Source organism: Onychostoma macrolepis, chromosome 10, assembly GCF_012432095.1.
Source record: "Onychostoma macrolepis isolate SWU-2019 chromosome 10, ASM1243209v1, whole genome shotgun sequence".
In the NCBI taxonomy this organism is placed as follows: domain Eukaryota; kingdom Metazoa; phylum Chordata; class Actinopteri; order Cypriniformes; family Cyprinidae; genus Onychostoma; species Onychostoma macrolepis.
Genome location: NC_081164.1, coordinates 6,738,938 through 6,764,537, shown reverse-complemented (window position 1 = coordinate 6,764,537; position 25,600 = coordinate 6,738,938). Strand labels below are relative to the sequence as shown.

The following is a 25,600-nucleotide window of genomic DNA, read 5'->3' as shown; positions in this document are numbered from 1 at the left end:
TTTTGAAGGAAGATTTGTTGTGCTATATTTACAGGTTTGACCCTGAGGAGGACCAAACAACTGTCTCAACTATTATTAGAATAACCGTATCCTTCAGTCTATTATTACCCGTCACAATTCACAGTAATAGGCCACTTTAAAAGATTAACGCATCTTAATCGAAAAGTGTCTGGATTCATTGAAAGCAGAGAATTTTAATAGTTCGTATGTATTCCCACGGCACAGAGATGCTGTTGTCTCTATTCATATTGTCTGGTTTGATGTAAAGTATATACAGCTTTGCTGATAAAGAGTGTAGTAATTAAAAAAATGCCTGTTTATAGTAATCTAATAGCTCTTTATTGTTAGTTAGGCCATAATATAAGCCAATATGATTAAATGAAAAGGGTGCATTTTGTGCATTATATAAAAACTGACTATAACTTTTACTGTGTTTAGCTTTATTTCATTTTTAAACATTTTTTGGTCTGTTCCCAGTTCTTGCTGTATTAACAAATAAGCACATTTTGAATGAACAAAATTACATGAATAAAAGTATTTTGGGTCACACTTTATATTAGGTGGCCTTAACTACTATTTACTTACATCAGAAAATAAGTATAATGTACTTATTGTGTTCATATTGTATTGCAAAACACATTTGCTGCTATTGAGGTGTGATACGGGTAAGGTTAGGGACAGGTTTGGTGGTATGGGTAGGTTTAAGGGTGGGTTAAGGTGTAAGGGATGGGCCAACAGTGTAATTATAAATGTAATTACAGAAATTAATTACAGATGTAATTACATATAGGTATTTTTTAAAATATAAGTACAATGTAAACACATGTATGTACACAATAAGTGCATTGTACCAAATAATTAATTTAAATGTAAGTACATAGTAGTTAAGGCCACCTAATATAAAGTGGGACCGTATTTTGTATTTATTCTCTCTCTCAATTCAATTCAGTTCAGGTCAGTTCAATTCTATATATATATATACACACATCATGATAACAGCAATCATCCTTGTGAACTTGTATTTTTCATCATCTTATATTGTATTATGATTTTTGGCTGGTACAATCTAAAATAGTCAACCCTGTTACCATGGGTTTGAAAAGCAAACTGGATATTTGCAGAAATATCAACATTAAAATCTTTATGACAGATACCTTGTAGTGTCAAGACCTCAAGAGCAGCACAATATTAAGCATAAAACTCAACCCTGTTATTTTGATATATTACATTTTAGCCTCATGGCACATCCCAATTTATTAACATGTAAAGACATTTGTATTTTCTGAGAATGTTTACAATCCTACAACAATCAAAGGTTATCCCATCAAAATAAACTAGTATTTATTCTGCAATTTTTCAGTACTGATTTCTGTTTCATAAAGTTCAAGTTCAAAGTTTGGCATATGTTGAAAGAAAAAATTATTTATATCAAATAATTGTTATGCTGTAACAATCAGCCTTCTTTCCACATTAAACACAAACAGATCCCAGATCACTTTTCTGCTGTTATCCAACTCTTTGAAATCCCCCCCAAACTCAGCCCCAAATTATAATGTTGCACTTGAGGGTAGAAAGTTTCTAGACTTCCAAATGTCACCTGATAAATTTCGGTGGGCAATCTATTACAATGCTCTCCCCACCCCCCTATGAAGTATGAAGACCGCCCACCACAGGCATCCAACTCGAGACCCCATATAGATTTAAAAAGCGAGACGGATTCCTTGTGTATGACAGTCAGTGAGTGCGAAGCATCGGGAGAACATCTGTCCGTCTGTAGTCCGTCTGTCTCCAACGCGCGTCTCCACTCTTTCTGAGGATGCTACAGTTACCGCAGCTCCGCCAGGGCGTTATCGCGCTTCTCATATGGTTCGCGCACTTGATGGAACAGCAGAAAGTACAAGGTAAAGTGACATTTATCCTTCGCGTGCAGTCTGAAAGTCTGAATGAGGGATATTATGCAGTGATAAAGCCATTCATGCATTGTTTTGGACTTGAGCAGCGGTCCGGTTGCGCGCTGGTGCCTCTCGTGCGTAAATACGAAGAAAAATGATGTAAACTTGTTTTCAAGACACCTATAAGAATTTATAGTAGATATTCATTGGGAATTCACTTCCTGTCTGATCTTGAAATGATTCATATTTTCAGACGTTATGTTAAACTTTGTGCAATAGGAAGTGTGGTATTTTTTAATTGTTTATTTTATTTTTTTATCATTTATGATGTTTAAAATGGCATTACATCTAAACGGCTGAGCATGTTGCCTTGCAATGCACAAAAACGCTTGCACAACCACAATATAGAGTTTCTTAAGAGTTTGAGTGGATTCAGATGGCAGAAAGTTTCTTTGAACATTTGGAATTTAAACCCGAGATGCCTTTCTAAAATACCATTGAAATCATTTTCCTGGATCCAGCAAAATCTGTGGTTATTTTATAGTCATAACGTAACTTGGCACTAAAATGTAACCAGATAGTCAATACTGAGGGGACCAAAAGTAGGAATTTGAGACATGTAAGGTAAAAAAAATAAATGAATAAAATAAAAAAATCCAACATGTACCCATCAGTGTCCAAAATAGTTGTGGCTCTGCTTGGCACTAATTGGTTTCAATTAGCTACATTCAATTACATGCCTGGTATGAGTGATATATGAGCAGAATATTATTCAGCACCTAATAAAGTGGCTCTTTCCAGCTGGCAACTGTTGGCTTCAGCAGGGCAAGAACGGGAGATGCCAGGTTCTCTACATGTCTGGGATGAGTCGGGAAGACTGCTGTAGAAGTGGTCGTCTGGGCACAGCGTGGACCGAGGAGGACGTACCCAATAACACGCTCTTCCGGTGGCTGATCTTCAATGGCGGTGCACCGAACTGCATACCTTGTAAAGGTACCACATAAGAGTGATTTCATCATTTGGATGACTGGAAATGATCTGGAAGAGGCTTTGAATTGTTAGCCTATGAAGATTTCAGACAGGAAATGTTAGGAACATATATGAACAGTGTGATCATTTGTCAGTCCAGAACTGATGTGTCAAATAATTATAGCCTTCTTTATTGATTCCACAGAGACTTGTGATAATGTGGACTGTGGTCCTGGAAAGAGGTGCAAAATGAACAAGCGGAATAAGCCTCGCTGCGTATGTGCCCCAGACTGCTCCAATGTCACCTTTAAAGGGCCTGTGTGTGGCTCCGATGGGAAAACATACCGGAACGAATGTGCCCTCCTTAGGGCCAAGTGCAAGAGACACCCTGACCTGACTGCACAGTACCAGGGAAAATGCAAAAGTACAGTCACTTAAACTTTCTTCAAAGTCAAAATGAAATCTAAATTTAAATGCTTAATTACTTACAAATTATCGTGTACATTCTTGCAAAGAAAAAAAAACGTCTTTGCAATCTTATATATTTAAATATAGTAACTTGCTCCATCTCTGAAACAACTTTTTGTTTCAGTGACATCACGTAGGCCGTGCAATCTACTGAATAATATAGGAATTGCTTTTAACAAACTTGCATTTTTGTTTACATTTGGTTATGCAACACACACTTTTCATGATCCACTCAATTACCAATGGATATCCAAATCCCAAATTTTCATTAAAAATACTTTTTCACTCAGAAATACACCACATTACAGAAGTTAAATGGTTGCGAATGCTATTTCTCGTTGACTTTTTAAGTCTAAAACTAAGGCTGAATTCTCAATTCTTTAATTAAAATGTGCATTTAAAAGGAACTGAATGATAACTTGCAAGTAATTGAACGAGCATGCATAATTTCATGTCTTTTTAATAAAAAATATATAGAGAGAGAACTGAATTTTATACTTTTATGCGCTGACAAAACATTAAGCTAGTTTCACATCAGTATCATGTAACCAGGTGTAAAAGGTTGTTAAACAGAATCTGCCAGCATTGATAGATTATTATTTTCATTCAGAATCATGCAATGATGTGCGCTGTCCTGGAAGCTCGACGTGTGTACTGGACCAGACCAACAACGCCTACTGCGTGACCTGCAACCGGCTTTGCCCTGAGGTGACCTCACCGGATCAGTACCTGTGCGGGAACGACGGGATTGTGTACGCCAGCGCCTGCCATATCCGAAGGGCAACGTGCATCATGGGACGGTCCATTGGAGTCGCCTATGAGGGGAAATGCATAGGTGAGAAAGAGACAAAATCTTGTGCTTGCACAATCCTCTCTTAAACATGTGGTTCTCATTACTCTGTTTTCTGTTGCAATAACACATTCATGTTTCACATGGGTAGCTTTGACTGTTGCTGCTTTTCTGCGTTATTTAATACCTCCTCAAACCACACGGAGTGAAATAAGACTAAAATTAACAGCCAAAAGGGGCTTGAAAAGTGGTTTTATATACAGTAAAGTGAAATCATACTTTGAGAAAATTTCAGTTCTCATTTTCTTTGTCTACTCCGCATCGTCCTCAGACGCCAGGTCCTGTGAAGACATCAAATGCCGGGAGGGACGAAAGTGTCTGTGGGACAAGCGGACGGGACGGGGACGCTGCTTGGTATGCGAGGACACCTGTCCCGAGAGTCGTCCGGGAGACAGCGTCTGCGCCAGCGACAACGCCACTTACCAGAGCGAGTGCGCCATGAGGCAGGCCGCCTGCTCTTTGGGTCTCGTCCTGGAAGTCAAACACTCGGGCTCCTGCAACTGTAAGTAGAGGATGCTAAACCTGGCCGCACCCATGTCCCGCATTCCCTCCCCCTGCCGAAAACACCCCTCTTTCTTGCCCCTCCCATTGCCCCCACAAGGAACACGAGGACTGTCGGAGAGAGAGCGTGTTTTTGCCCTTGTGTCGGCTTCCTCTCGCAAAGACTTAACTCAGTGGCGATGAGATGTTAGACGTGTCCGGGACAGTGCTGTTGTCCTCTGCTCATCTATCGATGAGGTGTTAAGCCAAAATCTTTGAGGTCAAGCCTGGAAGGATTTCCGTTTGGGATGCGAGACAGTTTTGAACATGCTGCTCCTCTGATTTGGTTTCACTGTCTGCGCATCAGAGACAGAAACGTGACTGACGGAGTCATGTGGAAAGTGCATAGGGACGTAAACTCATTTAGCGTGCTCTGTTTGTGAATCGTCTTGTTGTTTTTGCCCTATGGCAGGCTGACCTCCTCTGTGATGGACAAAGAAAAGCAAACCTGGTGCCATTATGGTGCACGAAAGTGACAAAAAATGCCCTGGAAATATAAAATACGAGGGCAGAACGTTTTTTTTTAATGTGTATTTTAATATATAGATACATTTCTGACACATATTTTAATTGCAGTTTTTGAAATGGTCAGTATGCTGTGTTTTATATGCCCAGAAAATCCATTCCGAGAGACAAAGATTGTCTACGGACATTCATTTCTGACCCCAGCTAACATCTCTAACACCTTTGTCTATTGTCCATGTGTAATAAAGGGAAACTCCATTTTTTCACTGTCGGTTTGTTATGTCCATTTTGCGTAATGTGAAAAAACAAATTTCTAACCATATTCTGTGTTTTAGAAGTATTTTTATTGAAAAAAGCCACTTATTCCTCTAGAAGAGAGGACTTTCTTCACATAATGTGTTTTTAGAGAATATCACTTCTTTCATTTTAACCTTATAATGGTTAGAATGTGGGACATAACAAATCTCATGTGGGAAAAATGTGATTTTATGTTTAGTAGGAACATGTTTAGATGATCAGTTGTTAATGCCCTAAAGTAGAACCATATTTCACCCGGCCGAGTCTGTGTGTGGTATTAAAGAATCATCTTCCAAACAACGATATTTTTGTTTATAAGAAGGGATTACATAGTGTCTCTTTGCTTGATTTGATTTGATTTTATACAATGACTTGACAAATACAAGAAATTGTCTCCGCTAATAAAAGACAGAGGTAAGGCGCCATTCCACAGAGAAACTCAATCCCACCCTCTCCTTCCTCTCTGAGTTGTGATCCCACAACCTTGTGTGAATTGCAAAGCATCAGTTAGAGATGCTTTGGGAGAAAGATGCAGTAAGACTCTGTGCCTGAATGCTGTTGTGTTTTATACTAATGCAGCAGCTGCTATATTCCTCCGTAGCTCTCTCTGAAGAGACGGATGAAGAGGAGGATGATGAAGATTACACGGATTATAGCCATGTATCTCTCTTACTGACTGGATAAACCACCGTCAACAGCAGGACTCCATTTGAGCACAGAGTCGTGTTCATATTGTACAGACGTGTACTCTTATTTATTTTCCACAGACACGTGGAAGATGCTTATTGTTGTAGATGTTTATTTATACATTTTTTGCCTTTTTTTATTTATACATTTATAGTCCGATTAAATGATCTCTCTCGTCTTTCCTTTGTCGTCTTTGAAAGAATATTATTTATTATAACGTGCAATGTTACTCTATGTAAGATAAATGTGTTTTGAAAAGTGTTACATTTTGTGAAGCAAAAAAAAAAAAAAAAGGAAAGTTTTTGTCATTTCCCCAAATGAAATCTGCAGCAAAACATGCATGTGTTTTATTTATTAATCTAATGTTCACTAATAAATGTACCTTGTAGATCTGGATTGGTTTACAATCAAAGTTGACCAAAACAGCTTTGTCAGTAAAATCTATGTTTGATTTGTTTTCACTCTGACACCAAAAATTGGTTTTATTTTACAGAAATCATGTTGATTTTAGTGTTTTCTCAAATCAAAATATACCCTTTTTGGAATTTTTTTTTTTTTTTTTTTATGTGGATGCTCAGACAGAGGAATCCAGTTTATCATATGTTGTATAAAATTAACAATATCAACTTTAGCATTGTTTTCTTGCCATATATTGTTTGTCTTTTTTATTTTAGAGATCCAGCTATAAATTTCTAGTTTTGTATTTGAATGTTTAATGTATATAAAGTTAATGATGCCATTTGTAAAGATGCAATATAAAAAGTAAAAACTGAACTAAATATGTCTCCTACTTCACTGTGGTTGGATTTAAAAACGTACAGCAGCGAAACTAATCTCTGGAAAAAGTATTATTCCAAAACCTTCATAGAAATGTAAATCTTGCCATTTTAAATCTGTAATTCGGTGATGGGATTTTGATGAACTGACCTTGAATCCTTAAAGTGGGAATTTGTTATTCCTTGCTAGTTGCAAGCAGATTGCCTTGAACACACACACACACACACACACACACACATAAGCCAATCCAAGTTCTGCAGAAGCCACCGGAACTGTCTGAGCTGCAGCGAGGAAACTAATTTGCCAGGAAGTCGCACAGACGGCTAATTGGAAAGGAGAGCGACACCACCTCTTTGCTTTGCAAGGCTTCATTAGATGCTTATCGTTAATTCAAACCCACTGAGATGTTTTTCAGACAGTGTGGGAACTCATTTTTCTTCATCTGATATTGTGCACAGATGCCTTAAAATATCAAATTAACAGGTTTTATGACAACAGTTCTGTCTAGACTCCAAGTTAAGCTCTTTACAAACAGACCATCCAGTGATAAACTTACCATGGAAAGAAGCGTGTTCAGTAAGGTGAGGTGTGCTTGTGCTGTCAGGGATGATCTGTGTCTGCTCTCGCTGAGCAGCTGAATCAGCAGCGGGCACGGCTGTTTTGTCATGGGGGAATATGGGCGCCCGGGCCTCGCTGATACCTGCTGGGCAGCATCTGTGATGGCTCAGAAACAGGGAAGAGTAATCATCTCTGAAATGACTGCAATGAGGAAGATCGTAATCAAGAGTGAACACTGTGTCACTGTCTTTAACTTGTTTTGGAAAAAATAGCAGGCCGCCACTATAACAATGTTAAGAAACAGCTGACGTTACACGAGAGAGGAGAGACTTTTTCCCATAGTCATGCTGATGAAGTTCAAACCCATTGACCAGGTCAGGTCAGGTTTTATGGTCAGGTTTTACAATTTACGTTTAATCATTTAGCAGACACTTTTATTTAAACCGGTTTACAAATGAGGTCAATAGAAGCAATCAAAAAACCAACAATAATATGCAATAATAGTGCTCTTTTAATTTGAATTAGCCTATGTTTTGGCACTTTGCAGTATATGACCAAAAAAAAAAAATCTCTTCCTACTCGCTTAGCAATTTTATTATTTGTCAAGTAATATTTATTATAATAAATATACCTGAGAGGCAAAAATGTTTAAGAAGATTTTTTTCAGATGCTGTGTATTAATCCTAGTTAACAAAATATGTTTTAAGAACGTTTTGCTAAAGTTCTCATTAAGTTATGAAAATGTTATTTCTGGATGATCTCTGAATTTTCAAAACATCCATTTAAAAATGTTCTTTGGTTATGTTAACATTAAAACGATTAAGGGGAACTTTCTATTTGAAAGCTTTATGGGAATGTTTCTTGAATGTTGCTCTTTAAAACCATCTTTGATGAACGTCCAACTAAAATGTTTCAGAAGAACGTTTCATAAACGTTTTAAGAACGTTATTAGAGACAGGATAACTTTGAATGAACATTCTATTAACATTACCTGAAGAATGTTTGTTCATGACTTCTTTAATAACTGCGCCAGAATGTTAGCTCAAGGTTCTGAGAGCGTTCCCTGTTAGATATTCACCTACAAATTTCAATTCTGTTATTATTTATCTTAATGTGGTGTCGAAGCGTTATGAAACTCTTGAACAGCAGTTCACGGTGATCACAGGCTGTCAAGCTCCAAAAATCTAAATAATTTACAACATACGAGTGTTCTAGAGTAGTTTTATAGTGATTTTTAGTCCTATTTGGAGCGTGACACTTAAGGTCTCAACAAACTGTTGTTAAAAGGCAAGTTGTTCTTCAAAAAGGTTAACTTTTGTGTTCCACGAAAATAAAAGCATTTCGTTTTGGAACGATTGTCTCTTGCGGCGCTGAATCAAGCTCAGCCTGCTGAATTTTAAGCAAAAGAACTCATATTTTACTCGAGCTGTGAATGTGTTTGTATAATGAAAATAGTGTGCAGACAGAGATCGTTTACCGTAAAATAACTGCTAAAAGATGCCGAGTTATCCTCGCGAGATGCAAGCAAAAGCAAACACACAACCTGTAGCCTGAATAACACGCAAGTGACTCTTATGAGTGATTTATTTGATGAATCATATACTCACGAACTGATGAGTAGTCTGCGGATGAGTTGATCGTTACTGATTTCGGTCTTGTTTTCCACAGCTACGGTCGTACGAATTTCTGAACTGCTCGTTTTAAAATCTTCCTGGTCTACTGACATTTGTTAAGACATCAGCTTCCAACATTAAAATGCACATTGTTACTTTTGTTAACTCTACAATAAGTAAATCCACTTCACCAGCTTTAACAGTGACGCTATAGAGCAACACAAAATCGGAAATTCAAATACAAAATTCTAAAGATGGCTGTGCACTTCATGGGGCATAAGATCTGTAATTGCCCAATAAAGTTGGCTATTAGTTGAGTAGCCTATATAAATTGTGTAAATGTGACCCTGGACGACAAAACCAGATTTAGATTTATAATTGAGATTTATACATCATCTGAAAGCTGAATAAATAATTGTTAGGATCTGACAATATTTGGTCGAGATACAACTATTTGAAAATCTGGGGCCTCATTTATAAAGCGTGCTTACGCTCAGATTTGATCGTAGAGTGTGCGTACGCTTAAATCCACGCCAGCGCTCATATTTATAAAGACGGTCTTTGACGTGGAAAAGTGCTTAGCGTCACGTCAGGGTCTGAGCAGACGTACGCACTTTTTATTGTCGGAGTATTGCAGGTTTTTTAAATGTAAGCTGTTCTTGCAGCTCGCTGTTCTAAATTATGATGATTGGTAATATTTTATATGTTAATGATATTAGTTAGAAGTCGTTTACAAGGCAGAGAGCTGAAACCATTCAATTGCGCGCAAGTTGAAGATCATTTGCGATTTATGGATTTCACATCTGAAATAGACGCATACTCACGTTTTCTGTTCGTACGTTCATTCTATGAATCAAACTTAAGCATATTTGAGAAATGATCGTAAGATCAAATTTAGGATGGTTTCTGCCCAACATTTTATAAATGAGGCCCCTGGAATCTGAGGGTGCAAAAAAAATCAAAATATTGAGAAAAACGCCTTTAAAGTTGTCCAAATGAAGTTCTTAGCAATGCATATTACTAATCAAAAATTAAGTTTTGATACATTCACGGTAAGAAATTTACAAAATATCTTCATGGAACATGATCTTTACTTAATATCCTAATGATTTTTTGGCATAAAAGAAAAATCGACAATTTTGACCCATACAATGTATTTTTGCCTATTGCTGCAAATATACCCCAGCGACTTAAGACTGGTTTTGTAGTCCAGGGTCACAAATGTATAAAAAATTTAAAACAATCACAATGTAAAAAACAAACAAAAACTTATTAAGAAAATGATTGTCGTATTGCAGTGCAAACAGTCACCATTGATTTGAAAGGTCTACAGTTTTCTGCCAAGTTCATGCGAGGACACCCTAGGTATAAACCAGTACAAAAGGACAGTGCTCAAAAAAAGCATAAAGCGTTCTGTGGCACAAACAAAATGTTTAAAGAGAACCCGTCTGGAGAGAACGGAGCTCTGTGGGTCATTTCCTGACAGTTCATTGAGTCTCTCTAGCAACCAGTCCGCCGGATCCCCGCTGGGTCTCTCATAGAAGTTCAATACAAACGTGCGAGTCAGTCGATGTCTGCGAGACAGCCACTGGTCAGCTGAGGTTTAGCACACTCTGTGTGCGACAGATGCCTGGAAATAGAATGAGAAATGTACTTGGGGGTGTAATCGAACAGCTCTGCCGCTCTGGACAGCAGTCAAAACAGTCTCTTCTGCCTGTCTCTGTCCACTTTTGATGAGCGTTTCTGTTGCAGCTCATGCACGCAATACACAGACCTTTATCTTGGTTTACACACTCAGTCTGTTGTCTTTAGTGTTTATAGAGCGTTATTAAAACCAGGGATCCACTGCAGAGCGAGTGACTGATGGCCCTGTATGAAAAATCCACGCTTATTAATGTGCTGTTGACTGTTTTTGCCATTTCAGAAATGTTCTCTATTAGCGGTCGTATAAATTTGGTTTGAATTTTAACAAGGAAATGGAATGCACAGAGCCATCAAATGAGGTGTACGCTTCCTCCAACTTCAATGCGCCGACAGAGAATCGTAGTCGAATCAGAGAGGGAACCGAATCTGCCGTTAAAAACAATCAGCAATTAAACCCTGGCTTGAGGCTTTGAAACCAGATCACAGAGAGCCGCTATTAGAGACTATCTTTGTTAGTCCTAACATTACTAAGAAGAGGTTTTCTCATTCGCTGATGGAGAAAGTGTCCCAAATGAGCATGCATGCCTCGTTACCCCAGACGGGCCTGTTTTGATGTCCCAGTGTTGTTAAGCGGAGAATGTACATTTTGTCCTTACATTTGACCCTTGTGTTGCAACACAATGCAAAATGGCATTCACTAATGGAGGCAATGCAAGCTGCAGCCCTAACTCATTATAATCAGTCATGGGAACATGGAGGTACGGCGGCGATAGGAATTGCACATATCTCATGTGCGTGAAGGAAAAAAGCCATGCAAAAGGGTCATTGCTTTTCAGACGCATGTGCTTTTGCTTTGAGTGAGTATGGCCTAGTTAAGCTCATTTTCATTGGCAATTCTGGGATTCTTGAGTTTCATTGTTTTTTCCTGCACAATTTTGAGGTTTTTGGGGGCTATTTGGCTTTCGTAACATGCTGTGTCAGAACAGTAGAAATAAAACATCCAAAATGCACTTCTAAGTGTTTATTTCATTTGCATCTATAGCCTTCTGTTTCAGTTACGTAATCTTTAAAAGCTGTTTTCTCAAAATAAGTTTTTTTGAGCCAGAAATTCTTATCTTAAATTTATTCTTATCTATATTCTGAGTTTGTTCATGTCATTTGCCAGATCTGATAACATTTCATTCTGAAAAACATGGATTTTTTTTTTTTTCCTTTCTAGCTGTTGACACTGTTTTCCATGGAAGCCCATTTCTTCCACAGGATAAAAAATAAATATATATAAAAAATAAAAAAGGCAGTTGCGACCATTCAGATTTTTATTCTCAGATAAAAGTCTTGTTTGATATAAACAAAAAATCTCAAAATTCCGTTTTTAATTTTTTCTCAAATAAAAATAACAATTTCAACTTTTTCATGCAATTCTGAGTTTATATCTTGCAATTCTCACTGTTTTCTTCTGAATTTTTTAGTTTTTTTCCTCCACAGAATAAAGAATAAAAAAAAGTAATTGCAACTTTTTATTTCACAATTCTGACTTTTTTTAATCTATGTCTTGCAGTTAAAAAAAGCTGGGGAAAAAGCTTGAATTGTTCCATTATGCTTCCATAATTCTCTGTTATAAAAAGAGATCCAAAATCTCCTCTGTAAATATCTTTGACTCTATTATGTCAAGAAAATTGAACACTTTATACAATGTTAAGATTTCTGTTCTGGAAATATATAAAATCTGTGCTTATTTAATTAAATAGTGTCTCATTTGCATATATAAAACATTAAATTTTAGAAAACGTGTTATACAAAATTTTTTTTGCAATTGTGAATATAATCAACCAACTGGGGAAGATATGATGATATCTGTTTTTACTTTTTGTCATTTTTCTTTACCCTCATGTCAATGAAAGTCAATGACTTTCAAAAGACTTTCATATGGACAAAAACAGTTATATCTCAGAATATCTTCTTTTGTGTCTCACAGAGGAAAGACTGGGTGAACTATCCCTTTAAGAGCTGCAAAAGAAACTAATAATACCTAAATTTAAGAAACTTTCTGAAACTTTGCTGTTGCACAGGTGTGATAAAAAGCAGACGTTTTAAGAAGATTAGCGGAAGGCTGTCAGACTGACACTGGGGAAAAAGAAGAAAATATTGAAAGTTTGTCTTGCAGACAGCTTTGTGAAGTTCTTCAGACATGGTTAAAGTTGAAAGATTAATCCCAAGTGTTCATCTGTCTGCATACTAATATTCGTCTGGTATAGCGTGAGTGAGTCATTTCAAATGGTCTCAGGTTATTTTCGATAATGTCTCTTCGCCAGACACAATACCCATTACCAAAAGATGGATTTTTCAGAAGTTCATTCTTTCAACAGCTTCATTTGCATTTCATTCTGTCAGAACAGGTTTTGTCAGTCAGATATGAAAATCAGAGGAATAATTTTCTGTCTGCCCCCAGAAAGCAAAGTCACATACAATTTCAATGTTGTATTTAGAGATTATTAACTGATCGTCAGTGTCTGTGCTGGTTCTTACTTAAGTTGTCCTCTGGTCAAGGAGAAATGAGAGCGAGGTTAAACTAAGGCGCATAATTATATTTACGGATGTCTGCTGTTAACTGAAACTAGAAGAAAGTTTCTTTAAAGTCATAGCATAACAATGTGGTCTAGTGATTGTGGTCCAGGTTGCCTGAAGCTTGCATTTAAGCTGTTTTTCTCCCCACTCTGTTTTGTTTTGTTAAATCCCCAGCATCTATAAATGTGTCATTTGACATTTTAGCTGGATCTGGTTTTGTTAAGCTCCTGTATGGACATGGATACATTATGTTTATTGGATACATGGATATATTAACTTCAAAGTCTGATTTATGGGAATCCCTACAAGCCAATGAAAAGAAACTGCCTCCATCTCATAGTTTTGTGGGTTATGAGGACAGCTGGAAATGACTGTAGATGACTAATCCATAGACAGGGAAACACTATGACTAATCACTCTTGTGCTGATGACCCATAGAGATGCTGGCGTTCCTTATGCTTTAGTCAGAAGCGAGCTCAAAGCCATCCAGATGACCAAAACAAAGGGAAATTTCAAAGGAGCCAACTTTATTGATAAATGGGTCAGTGAAATGAATGGATCTGAATTCTGAATTAAAATTCATTTTTATAAATTTGGGAACATGAAGTCAGAAATAAAGGGATAGCATCTTGATATCATGAAGAAAAAAAGTGAAACTAAAGAATGAATTTCTTGAAAGCAAAACTTGAATAGTTCACACAAAGGAAAATTTGGTGAAAGATCTGGACTGCAGGCAGGACAATTCAGCACCCGGACTTCTACTACGAAGCCATGCTGTTGTAATAGCTGCAGTATGTGGTTTTACATTGTCCTGCTGAATTACACAAGGCCTTCCCTGAAATAGACGTCGTCTGAAGGGGAGGATATGTTGCTCTAAAACCTTTATATACCTTTCAGCATTCATGGTGCCTTCCAAAACATGCAAGCTGCCCATACCGTATTCACTTCTGCACCCCCATACCATCAGAGATGCTGGCTTTTGAACTGAACACTGATAACACGCTGGAAGGTCTCCCTCCTCTTTAGCCCGGAGGACACGGCGTCCGTGATTTCCAACAAGAATGTCAAATTCAGACTCGTCTGACCATAGAACACTTTTCCACTTTGAAACAGTCCATTTTAAATGAGCCTTGGCCCACAGGACACGACGGCGCTTCTGGACCATGTTCACATATGGCTTCCTTTTTGCATCTGCAGATGGCACGACGGATTGTGTTTACCGACAGTGGTTTCTGGAAGTATTCCTGGGCCCATTTAGTAATGTCAATGACAGAATCATGCCGGTGAGTGATGCAGTGTCGTCTGAGGACCCAAAGACACCGGGCATCCAACAAAGGTCTTCGACCTTGTCCCTTACGCACAGAGATTTCTCCAGTTTCTCTGAATCTTTTGATGATGTTATGCACTGTAGATGATGAGATTTGCAAAGCCTTTGCAATCTGATGTTGAGGAACATTGTTTTTAAAGTATTCCACAATCTTTTTACGCACTCTTTCACTGATTGGAGAGCCTCTGCCCATCTTTACTTCTGAGAGACTCTGCCTCTCTAAGACATCCCTTTTATAGCTAATCATGTTACAGACCTGAAGTCAATTAACTTAATTAGTTGCTAGATGTTCTCCCAGCTGAATCTTTTCAAAATTTCTTGCTTTTTCAGCCCTTTGTTGCCCCTGTGCCAACTTTTTTTCAGACCTGTAGCAGGTATCAAATTTGAAATGAGCTCATTTAGTGGATAAAAGTGTAAAATTTCTCCGTTTAAACATTTATGTTCTCCACGTTCTATTGTGAATAAAATAGTGGCTCATGTGATTTGAAAGTCTTTTAGTTTTCATTTTATTCAAATTTAAAAAAACGTCCCAACATTTCCGGAATTAGGGTTGTATAATCAGTGGTTGATCTGTGCATATTTCTCTCCTGATTCAGACAAGACACATTTTTTACTGGAGAAAGCAAGCAATTTTATGGACAGAGGACTCGTATTTTAGGCTAGAAACAAATATTTGAAACTAAAAATGTCTTAATGATGGATTTGTTTCTTCCAAACAAGCAGCTTTTTACTTCACAAGATGTTAACTGATGGACTGGCGTCGTGTGGATTATTGTGATGTTTTTATCAGCTGTTTGGACTCTCATTATGACGGCACCCATTAACTGCAGAGGATCTATTGGTGAGTAAGTGAAGAAGAAACAAACTCAGAGGGAGAGTAAATTTTTGGCTAATTTTCATTTTTGGTTCAACTACTCTAACTAGTTTTCCATGATCTTTTACTCATTCTTCCTAGAAAAAAGGCAATAAAGATGTTTTGTTAATACATTAAAATTATTAGCAGAAAAAAGAAAGCTGATATCATAGAGAGGACCCTTGAAGACCTTCACAACTCTGCGTCAAGGTCTAGATAATTTGTTCTCAACCATCATTCATCAGTCAAAAATGTGAAACATGATATCATCCTATAAGTAAATGACGAAAGACAACATATTTGTCCTTCTTCAGCCTTTATTTTCCATGTCGCTCAGTGGAAATTATGCATAAATACACATAAACACTGTCAAACATGTGAATGACGTGACGCCACCTTGGTAAATGGCTAAAAGTCCACCTAGACTATTTATCTTCCAGTACAAAGACAGGCACATGTCTTTCCAGAGACTAATCTGTAACAAATGTACAAATATCTGAATTACAAAAAGGCAGCTGAATTGGTTCGGAGGGTATAAAATTGTAGTAGATATAAATAAAACCCAAGATGTTGCCCGAGTTTGATGACGATTATGCATTCAAGGTGTTTGCTTGCTTTTGGAAGTGTGGCTGATGTGGCACATGAATGATTTGGTTAACACCAGACTGGGCTCTTGCATTCCTTCCTCCTCCAGAAACTAAATGGGACCACATTGAGACTAGAGGAGGTGTGATGATGCAGAGAGAGTGTGTTACATTCAGGGCCAACAGAAATACAAAAAAATTCAAATAACGCGATATCCAAACAAGCACATGGTAAATACATCATGCATACAAAATCAAAGGCTGTGTCACGGTTCACCTAAAGGGGCTGATTGTGATTGTAGTGTCTTTGATGAAAAGACAAAGTCAAAACGGTGTTATATGTTTCAGTAGGGCTTTGTCAACCATCACCATCCAAGATAAAGAGACAGACGAGCAAAATCCTGGATATGATCAGCTGTGAACTAATACTAGACCAAGTCATGAAAACATCAGAGTCCTCAATGATCCCAAATTAAAAATGTGCATTTATAGTCACTCTAAAGCTCCAATCCAATCCAAACATCAAGTGCGGCTCCATGCAGTTTAGAGATATTATAGAATATTTATTAATTCACGACTGAGGAATCACTCTTCTGTTCACTTCACAGCCACAAATATTTAAGACTGCCTATTTGAATTACATCTAAAGACTGTCGTTTGTGAGAACACAATGAAACGTTTGTTTTACAAATACATTAGCACTCACTTTAAGGCTTTTAAGTACAAACTGGCATATCTCTCTCGCAAACACCCATTCACGCAAACACTCGCACACTGTGCTAAGAAAACAAACTAGGGACTACATGACTTCCAGTTGCCCTACGTGACCAAGCATATGATTACATCATCTATTTAGTAGCAATGTGCAACTAGGTCTGTATTAAAAAGGACAGATACAACCATTTAACGGTGAATGGTAATCGTGTGTCGAACGCTTGATCTGGGTTAATACGTGTGGTTTGAGAGAAGGTATCAAACTTAAGGGCTGAGGTACCTTCTTTTTCTGCAGATATGCCTCCTTACGTGAGGATTTACCATAGTCCATTTTTCCCATGGCTCAATTTGTTTCACCACAGTGACAGAGTTAAAGTAACAATGTAGTTTACACAACGGCCAGGCTGAACCGGGATGTGCTGGCCTGTGGTGAGTTGGCGTTCGGTAGTGTCTGAGGGATGCTGGGATGTCGTCCCTGGGTCATATCCTGCCTATCTCGTGGTCCTTCTCCTCGAGCAGATGAATGAGTTGACTGAAGCTCTCCTTCACCGCGTCCATGTTGTCCACCGTGCTGCCCTCCAGAATCCAGCTCTTTCCTCGTGCCAGAGGTTCCAGCTCAAAGTATTTCTTTATCTGTGTGATAAAGAAATAAAGCTTACTTCGGTGGAGGCATCTTACACTATAAATTGAGGTAAAGAAAAAAGAAAAAGTGTTTTAATCTGGTTTAATTCTGATAGGTCCACTATGAATATCCACTGTACTGTACATTATGATGCCTGAATTCTCTTAATTTTTTTTTTTAGACTAAACTTATCAGTTATTGATCATAACATGACAATAATTATCAACTAAGCAAGATTTTTATATCAATGCACCCAGCTTTGTAACAACCACAATATGCAATTAGAGGGCGGCGATATACCAACAGACACGATTAATGGTACAAATTTGTCAACCGATAGAGATTTTAGACTATCTTCTCTATCACGGTTACACACTCATGTTGCTATGCTACGTGGTCATGAAAACTTACTGTTTGTATGTTTTTTTAAGCATTGCAGTTTAAAAACAAGTGATTTTAAGGCTGTGAAATGCAATCAGCTGCAAAAGAACTCCTTTCGCTGTAAGCATGCACTGTCTGAAAGACTGTTTCTGAGAAGCATGTGCACGTGAAGACGGCACTCATAGAGTACAGAAGTATTGAACGGAGTTATATTTGCTGCTTTATTGGCCTTGAACTGTTAAATACACTATTCTTTGTGTGAAAATGCCCGTCTTTGCAAGTATCCTCGTAAACACAGTAAGTCTTAAGTGAAAGAAAAGAGCTGAGAAAGAAAACACATGTGTAACAGTATATTGGATCCAGGCAGCTCTTAAAGTGACAGCAGTCTAATATTCCTGCTGTCTGTCATTCATGTTAGGGTGTGTTCACACTTGTCATGTTTGGTTCAATCAAATCGAACTCTGGTGCGATTGCTCTGTTAGTGCGGTTTGTTCGAGTAAGGGTGAACACTGCCATCCGAAACCTGGTGCGAGGCAAACAAGCGGACCGAGACCGCTAAAAAGATGGGTCTCGGTCTGCTTCCAAATGAACTCTGGTGCGGTTCGAATTAAATATGAACGCAACATGGACCAAATGCTTCCAAACGAACCAAAAACAGGATGTGATGACAAGATGCGACACTTTGCGAGCACTCAGCAACAAGAAGGTAAAATGCCTTTTATGAGGTCTTCAAAGTTCGCAGGTGATAAAAATAAAATCATGTACATGCAACGAGCGTGCTTAGTCCAGCAGACGGCATTAGGTGTATTCTATTTAAAGTGTCATACACCTGCAGCGCTGCTTCAAGTCGAACACACCTATTGTTTGGAGTGTTCGGTAAGTTTCGTTATGAATTTTACGTCATTCAACCTGACCAATCAGGTTGTGGACGTACAACTATGCCTTTAGGTTTGGTATCTTTAGGTTCACTGTCCAAAATGCCAGTGTGAACGCTAAGCAGACCAGGACCAAATGTATCATTTTCTTTTTTGGTCTGGACCAAACAAACCAAGAGAGCCGAACTACAAGTTTGAACACACCCTTAATCAAACAACAAGAGAGAGAACATCTCTCACTGCTCTTGACTAAATAACTTTTGGAACTTTAATAAGAAGAAATATACATTTAATTTACACAGTGAATAATATGCAGTGTTTATAATATTTGATTACTTTATACAATGTACGCAGCATTGCTTATTTATTTGTTCTACTGTAGTTTTTTGTCCTATTGCTTGTAATTAGCCATTTATTCATTTTTAATTGCTGACTGATTATTTGTCTTCAGTGAGCTTGAGTTTATTTATTTATTTAGGCTAGTATTAGTTTTTTGTGATATTGACACGAGTGACAAGAATTATGAAATTCCCATGGTATCAAAAATGTTGGTATCATAAAGAGCTCATTTAAAGCAAAAATAACTATATTGTGATATATATCATTACCGTGAAATAAAATTACTCATATTGTGATAAAACATTTTGGTCATATTGCCCCCCCCTATGTCCAATATAGTAAATTATTAGTTGCCATGAGCATGAAGCTGTATAAAAATCAAAATTGACAATATTGTTGGTTCTATTGTTGGTTCATTTGGATCACCATGTGATGTCCAATATAAAATCTGTTATCCTGAACTGCTGCTGTAATTGACCTCATTTACAAATGAGACATGAATCAAATCTGCAACACATTAGCTTACATGCTAATAAATGCTGTATTGGAGTTAGCATGACTGGCTAGTTACAATTTTTATCTAGGTAATTATCTAACTAATATACTAGCACTGTACTGAAGATCCATCATGAGATCAGACTGTTAGTTTGCAGATTAAACAAGAGTTTTTAACGAACATTTGGCTGGGATTGTTATTTTGGAACAAGTTTCCCCTATTGACCAACAATATCGCAGGATAAATTGTATCTGTAAATATTCAGCCTGTAAACGAGTTCCAAAATAAAACAACTAGATCTTTATTCTACTGAAGTTAGAAAGTATGAGGTATCAGCCAAGAAATTCCAATGTATTAGCCAGGGGAATATGAGGACAAACTTGTAGTACTAGCGCCAGTCCTTTTCAACGGGGCAGAAATGGGAGGGGAGACAGGAATGCGCGCACTGCACTGATCAGCGTTTGCTATGGTAGATGATGTGGAGGAAAACTAGAGGTAACAGGAGAGAAAAATGCAAAAAAAAGATTTTTTTTACAGCAATATGATTAGCAAACATGATGAACACAAAGACTTAAGGGACAGTAATGTCACAGAATTGATCGCAGCATTACATGAGATAAAGGAAGGCTCTTCTGATTATAAGCAGCTCTGTGTTTTCAGAATTTCCAAGGCAACAATTGAAAGCAACAAACACAAATATTTCAACAAGAGCTATTTCCATGCTTGAAGCCCTTCAGAAAAGATCTACAACCATCTTATTGAAAATTAAAACAGCCAGGTGTTACATGTACAGTGGTCCCAAAAGGAATTTGGAAAGTTCTGGATACAAAACAACACTTAAAGGGATAGTTCACCCAGAAAATGAAAATTACCCCATGATTTACTCACCCTTAAGCTATCATAGCCGTTTATGACTTTCTTCTTTCAGACGAATACAATTAGAGTTATATTAAAAATTGTCCTGGCTCTTCCATGCTTTATAATGACAGTGAATGGTGGTCGTGATTTTGAAGCCCAAAAAGTACATCCATACATAATATGGGCATAATAACCACATTTAAAACTTTATAAACCGTAATCTCGAGCTTCCACTGACTGTTGTATGTGTGTTCACGAGAGAGTGGCGTAGGCATAGCGTAAGCTCTGGTGAGAATAAACTAGTCTTGTGAGAACCAAGTTTTGTTTACAGCAAAGTAGTGTTGTCAAAAGACCCGGTACTTCGGTACCAAGTCGGTACTAAAAAAATGAAAACGTCACGGTACCATGTTTTTTTAAGTACCGGTCAACCCGGTTCTTGACGCGTACGGCCCTATGATTTCCGCGTTTTCTGCGGACGGAATCTCAGAATCCAGTTATAACAACGGAATTTACAGTTTAACACGGAAATGTCACACAATTTGTCAAAGTTTGGATGAATTAATCAAAAGTAGGTCATTGCACTTAAATCAAATAGCGACACGGACTAGTATCTGTAAATATTAAGCCGCAAAAGTCGATTCAGATATGAACCCCCTATGTTCTGGGAGTCTCTGTGTGAATGAGTGAATGGCAGAGACGCGCGTTTTTTTTTTATTTTTACTACATACACTGAAGTGCGTGTGACGCTCGCGGTGATTTCAGCATCTTATGAGGACATAAAAATACAAACAATATCTACAGAACTGCTCTGAGAGTCACTTTACGAGCATTTTACCGTTTAATTTGAGTAAAACCAGCGTCATATCATATAGCTACACACAGAAATTTAAAGGTATTCATGGCAACCCGTCAAAATAAAAGTTTATCTTAAAGACATTGTGCCAGAAATATATTACTATTATTTAGTAGAATGTATGTGATACTAGTACTACTGTTGAAAAAAATTATATTTATTTTTAAAGAAATAATCACACTATTTCTTTCATATTTTAATTTTAATAATAAATTCCCTTTATTTACCAAAAAAATAAAATGTTTAAATTTCATTAATAAAAAGACATTAAATTTGTGTGAAACTTTACTGTTTTTCATACTTTTATTACTTGCGGAAAAACTTGAAACAATTTAAATAAGTATAAAGAATGGCATTGATTTTTGTACATTTTATTTTTGTTTGACTTTATTATTAAAAATAGTGTGTTTTTTAATTAGCATGTGGTACCGAAATTGGTACCGAGAACCGTAGATTTTCACTGGTATCGGTACCGAATACTGAAATTTTGGTACCGTGACAACACTACAGCAAAGGAAAACCAGTCTCCTCTTATATCGAAATACTCTGACATTTTTCTTTACAAATCCTTGTTTTGTTTTGCTCAATCCTCTGCGCTTCCAAGTTTGTCGCTTCTTATTGGAGCTTACACTACGCCTACGTCATTTTCTGGTGCGCCACTCTCCCGTGAACACGCGTAAGATGGAGATGACGGTTTATAAAGTTCTAAATATGGATATTTTTACACAAACGCATCGTTTCGCTTTAGAAGACCTTTATTCACCCAGCAGAGCTGTGTGGAGCACTTTTTATGATGGATGGATGCACTTTTTTGGGCTTTAAAATCTCAACCACTATTCACTGCCATTATAAAGCTTGGAAGAGCTTTTTTAATATAACTCTGATTGTATTCATCTGAAAGAAGAAAGTCATATACACCTAGGATGGCTTGAGAGTGAGTAAATCAAGGGGTAATTTTCATTTTTGGGTGAACTATACCTTTAATATGTCTGAATATCATTGCATTAGGTTCTAAACACTTTTTGAGCAATTTCTGTGTCCTGTCAGAGTAACCACATGTGTATTTTTCTACTTTAACTATTAACATGTTCTACCAAGTACTCAAATTTTCATAATATTGAAAAAGCTATTTAGTTTTGCTGATTTCTCTTTGTACAATATTTTTGTTTTATATTGCAAAGAAATCTATAAATAATTTATGTGGCTTAAATTTGGGGCTGTTGCATGTTTTACTAAACATTCATCAGTAAGAACTCACAGGATAACAAAATTGGGCCCATTTTATGGACATAACATTCATAAAATATCTTTTGTGTGTGCAGAGGAAAAAAAGGTCATACTGGTTTAAAATGTCAAGAGCAAATGGTGACAGAATTATCATTATAGGTTGAACAAGCATGATGCCAAAATAACCTTGACCTTCGCATGAACAACAACAGCATCTAAACATCCAAAAATGTCCCTGTCAAAGTGATTTCTCCCCTCCAGCTCCTAATTTATGCTTGTACCCAAATCGTTGACCTCTGACCTCGAGGGACTTAAAGAAGCCCAGAATAAATATAGAGTAAGCCACAAGCACAGGTGTGAAAAGTGAAGGCTGAGAGGCTAAATCATTTCCAATGCTGCACTCACATCATTCCTAACACAAGAGAAACACACTATATTTTTCTCTTGTTTTGGCGGTGTTTCTGGAAGCCGGCCCGTCTCGTCACCTGATTGGCTCAGCCCCAAACCTCCCCGCTGTGGAGAAAGACCACCCCACTGGGAGAACTTCGTCAAGCCTGGCCTGTGATTCCATGTTTAAACTCACTCACAGCACTGAAATATATGGCATCAGTGTCACATCTAGGAAAATGCTGAGCTTAACTGACAGCCAGCGGGAAGGTGCCAAAAAAAGTTGTTGGAATTTTTTACTTCCCTTTGAGAGCGCAATGAGAGGAAAAAAAATAAATTAAATAATCAAACAAAACATCCTTTGAGCCAAAGCTTTCCTATTATGCCAAGAATGTTGATTAAGATTTCCCCGTCTGGGACTTCATTGCTACAAAATTACACAATCCTGCTGCTTCGAAGAGCAAGAACAATCTTGGAATGCAAAGCCATATTTGTCTATTGTTTCACAGTGAAACCTACCCAGACTTGAAAAAGCAAAAGTAACATTCGCAGAAGACAGGAGGTTTAGGATGGTCTGCCAGTGACGTTCAGGAAAAGTACTTAAAAAGATGATACAGATTGATACAGAGTGCTGGTATGTCTGACGACAGCTGATGCAGCAGAATGTGTATCATCTCTAAATTGTGCAATGGCTGAAAAAACTAGGCAGAAGGAATGGGTCAGAATGAATGACTTTGGGTGGTGCTTATACCTTGTTCACACATATATGAAAAATGTGACCCTGGACCACAAAACCAGTCTTAAGTCGCTGGGGTATATTTGTAGCAATAGCCAAAAATACATTGTATGGGTCAAAATGATAGATTTTTCTTTTATGCCAAAAATCATTAGGATATTAAGTAAAGATCATGTTCCATGAAGATATTTAGTAAATTTCTTACCGTAAATGTATCAAAACTTAATTTTTGATTAGTAATATGCATTGCTAAGAACTTCATTTGGACAACTTTAAAGGCGTTTTTCTCAATATTTACATTTTTTTGCACCCTCAGATTCCAGATTTTCAAATAGTTGTATCTCAGCCAAATATTGTCCTATCATAACAAACCCAAACCACACATCAATGGAAAGCTTATTTATTCAGCTTTCAGATGATGTATAAATTTTTATATAGAAAATTGACACTTAAGACTGGTTTTGTCATCCAGGGTCACAAATTTGTAAATGGAAAAGCATTTTTCGTAGTGCGAAAAAAAAAATATCTTGTCCATATTGCACTACACTCTCCCATCTTAAAGGCAAAAACACCCAAAAATAAGAATCTTAAAAAAAAAAAACATCCTGCCTGCCTTAAAAAAATAAAATAAAATAAAAAAAGTGATCATTTTACCGAAACCTTCATGGCCACCATAATATTTTGTCATATGAATATCTGAACATGCCAAATTTGCAAAACATGCATATTTTGCAAAGCATATATATGCTGAAAAAATGGCATTTTTGTACTACAACTCAATCGAATTTAGATCAATGATCAAAACACAGACAGTTGTTTCTGCTTCTTCACCATGTTTTGATTCAGGGATTCAATACTCTATCAGGAGATGTGTAATAGTGCCCCCCCTCGTTGTGTCAACGAGTTAAGAACATTTTGGCAATGCATAATTTACTGATGCAGTATATGCATACTTTTCCATATAGCAGTATGATCATTAAACAATTGTAGGCTGACCTGTAAACGTCATCAAAGAGAGCTGACCACAAAAAAATCCTTCCTGACGAATTCCAGCACATTTTTATAAACAACTGTTGCCATGCGCAAACAGCGCTCTTGATGTGTTCCAAAATTAGTTTCACGTGTTCACACATATCAAGGAAAACAGCATTTTGAAGTGTTTTCCGAAACCTCTGTTTTCAGTGAACTAAAATGTTTACATGTGGATGGGAGGCGAAAACACAGTGAAAACTCAACGTTTCCAGAAAAAATCCATTTGTTTTAAATCCAATCAAAGCTGGTAAAAAAAAGGCTCAGTTAGGAAAATATCTATGTGAAAATTAAAATGATTTGCAGAATGAAAAACAGAATATAGTCCAATAAATGATATAAACAAAACAATTGACAAAGTCGACAATTTAACCACTTAATTAATCTTAAAAATACAAGGATATCTAAATGTATCTATGGATAATAGTATCAGCACACAAATATGATTACACAAATTTAAGTGTGCATCCCTACTGAGAAACCTAAACTTCCTTAAAAAAAAAAAAAAAAAAAAAAAAAATTCTCTTTACTTATTCCTTCCTTTGGTAGTTTGTATTTATTTGAACAATGCCTGAGACTTGGTGTTGCAAGCACTTCGTCTGTATGATTGCCTCTTCAAGATGAATCGCTTTATGTATTCCCCAATTGTAAGTCGCTTTGGATAAAAGCGTCTGCAAAATGACTAAATGTAAATGTAAATGTAAACCTTTGGTAAATCCAAGATGAAGCTAACCTCAGGACATGTGCGAGGCTCACATGGCGCCAACTAAATCTGCACGTTCTCCAAGACAGATTGGCTTTTACACCTGGTTTACAGCAGATCTCTCTTTATGACATGTTTGGATATGAAGCCTTTTCCGGGGTCAGTGGGATAAACCCTTACTGGAGACAAGCCGTGACTAAATCAGAGACCTTGTCAGAGACCTGACTACCGATGCCCCTGCACAAAGTCAGAAGCTCACAGGTTCCAGGTCAGGGGCCGTGAACAAGCCTC

At 37.3% G+C, this 25,600-nt stretch overlaps 2 protein-coding genes and 1 long non-coding RNA gene across 6 annotated transcripts in view; 1 reads left to right on the top strand and 2 right to left on the bottom strand.

Annotated features, from left to right (window-relative positions):
- The first annotated feature begins 1,058 nt into the window (after nt 1–1,058).
- fstb (follistatin b) lies at nt 1,059–7,065 on the top strand. 2 transcript variants are annotated; one of them, XM_058789274.1, is made up of 5 exons: nt 1,059–1,901; nt 2,694–2,885; nt 3,046–3,285; nt 3,940–4,164; nt 4,451–7,065. In XM_058789274.1, exons 1-5 carry the CDS (start codon nt 1,817–1,819, stop codon nt 4,687–4,689), a joined length of 981 nt encoding a protein of 326 aa, XP_058645257.1. In that variant the 5' UTR covers nt 1,059–1,816; the 3' UTR covers nt 4,690–7,065. The 2 variants fall into 2 exon arrangements, with proteins under 2 accessions (XP_058645257.1, XP_058645258.1); XM_058789275.1 differs by having other exon boundaries at nt 1,817–1,901; nt 3,067–3,285.
- LOC131548176 (uncharacterized) lies at nt 4,010–10,246 on the bottom strand. Its single transcript, XR_009273101.1, has 3 exons — nt 9,111–10,246; nt 7,502–7,659; nt 4,010–4,144 (listed from the first exon to the last, which is right to left on the bottom strand). It is a non-coding gene; the product is annotated as an uncharacterized LOC131548176 (long non-coding RNA).
- A 5,531-nt stretch (nt 10,247–15,777) lies between these two features.
- Nucleotides 15,778–25,600, bottom strand: part of arl15b (ADP-ribosylation factor-like 15b) — a 46,164-nt gene continuing 36,341 nt past the window's right edge. For 2 of the 3 annotated variants that reach the window (XM_058788549.1, XM_058788547.1), the window contains one exon: nt 15,778–17,436. In XM_058788549.1, the coding sequence (XP_058644532.1) occupies nt 17,284–17,436 (153 nt within the window). In that variant the 3' untranslated portion in view covers nt 15,778–17,283. Of the gene's footprint in view, nt 17,437–19,896; nt 20,006–25,600 lie in introns of all 3 variants that reach the window. The other variant, XM_058788548.1, reaches the window with a different exon arrangement.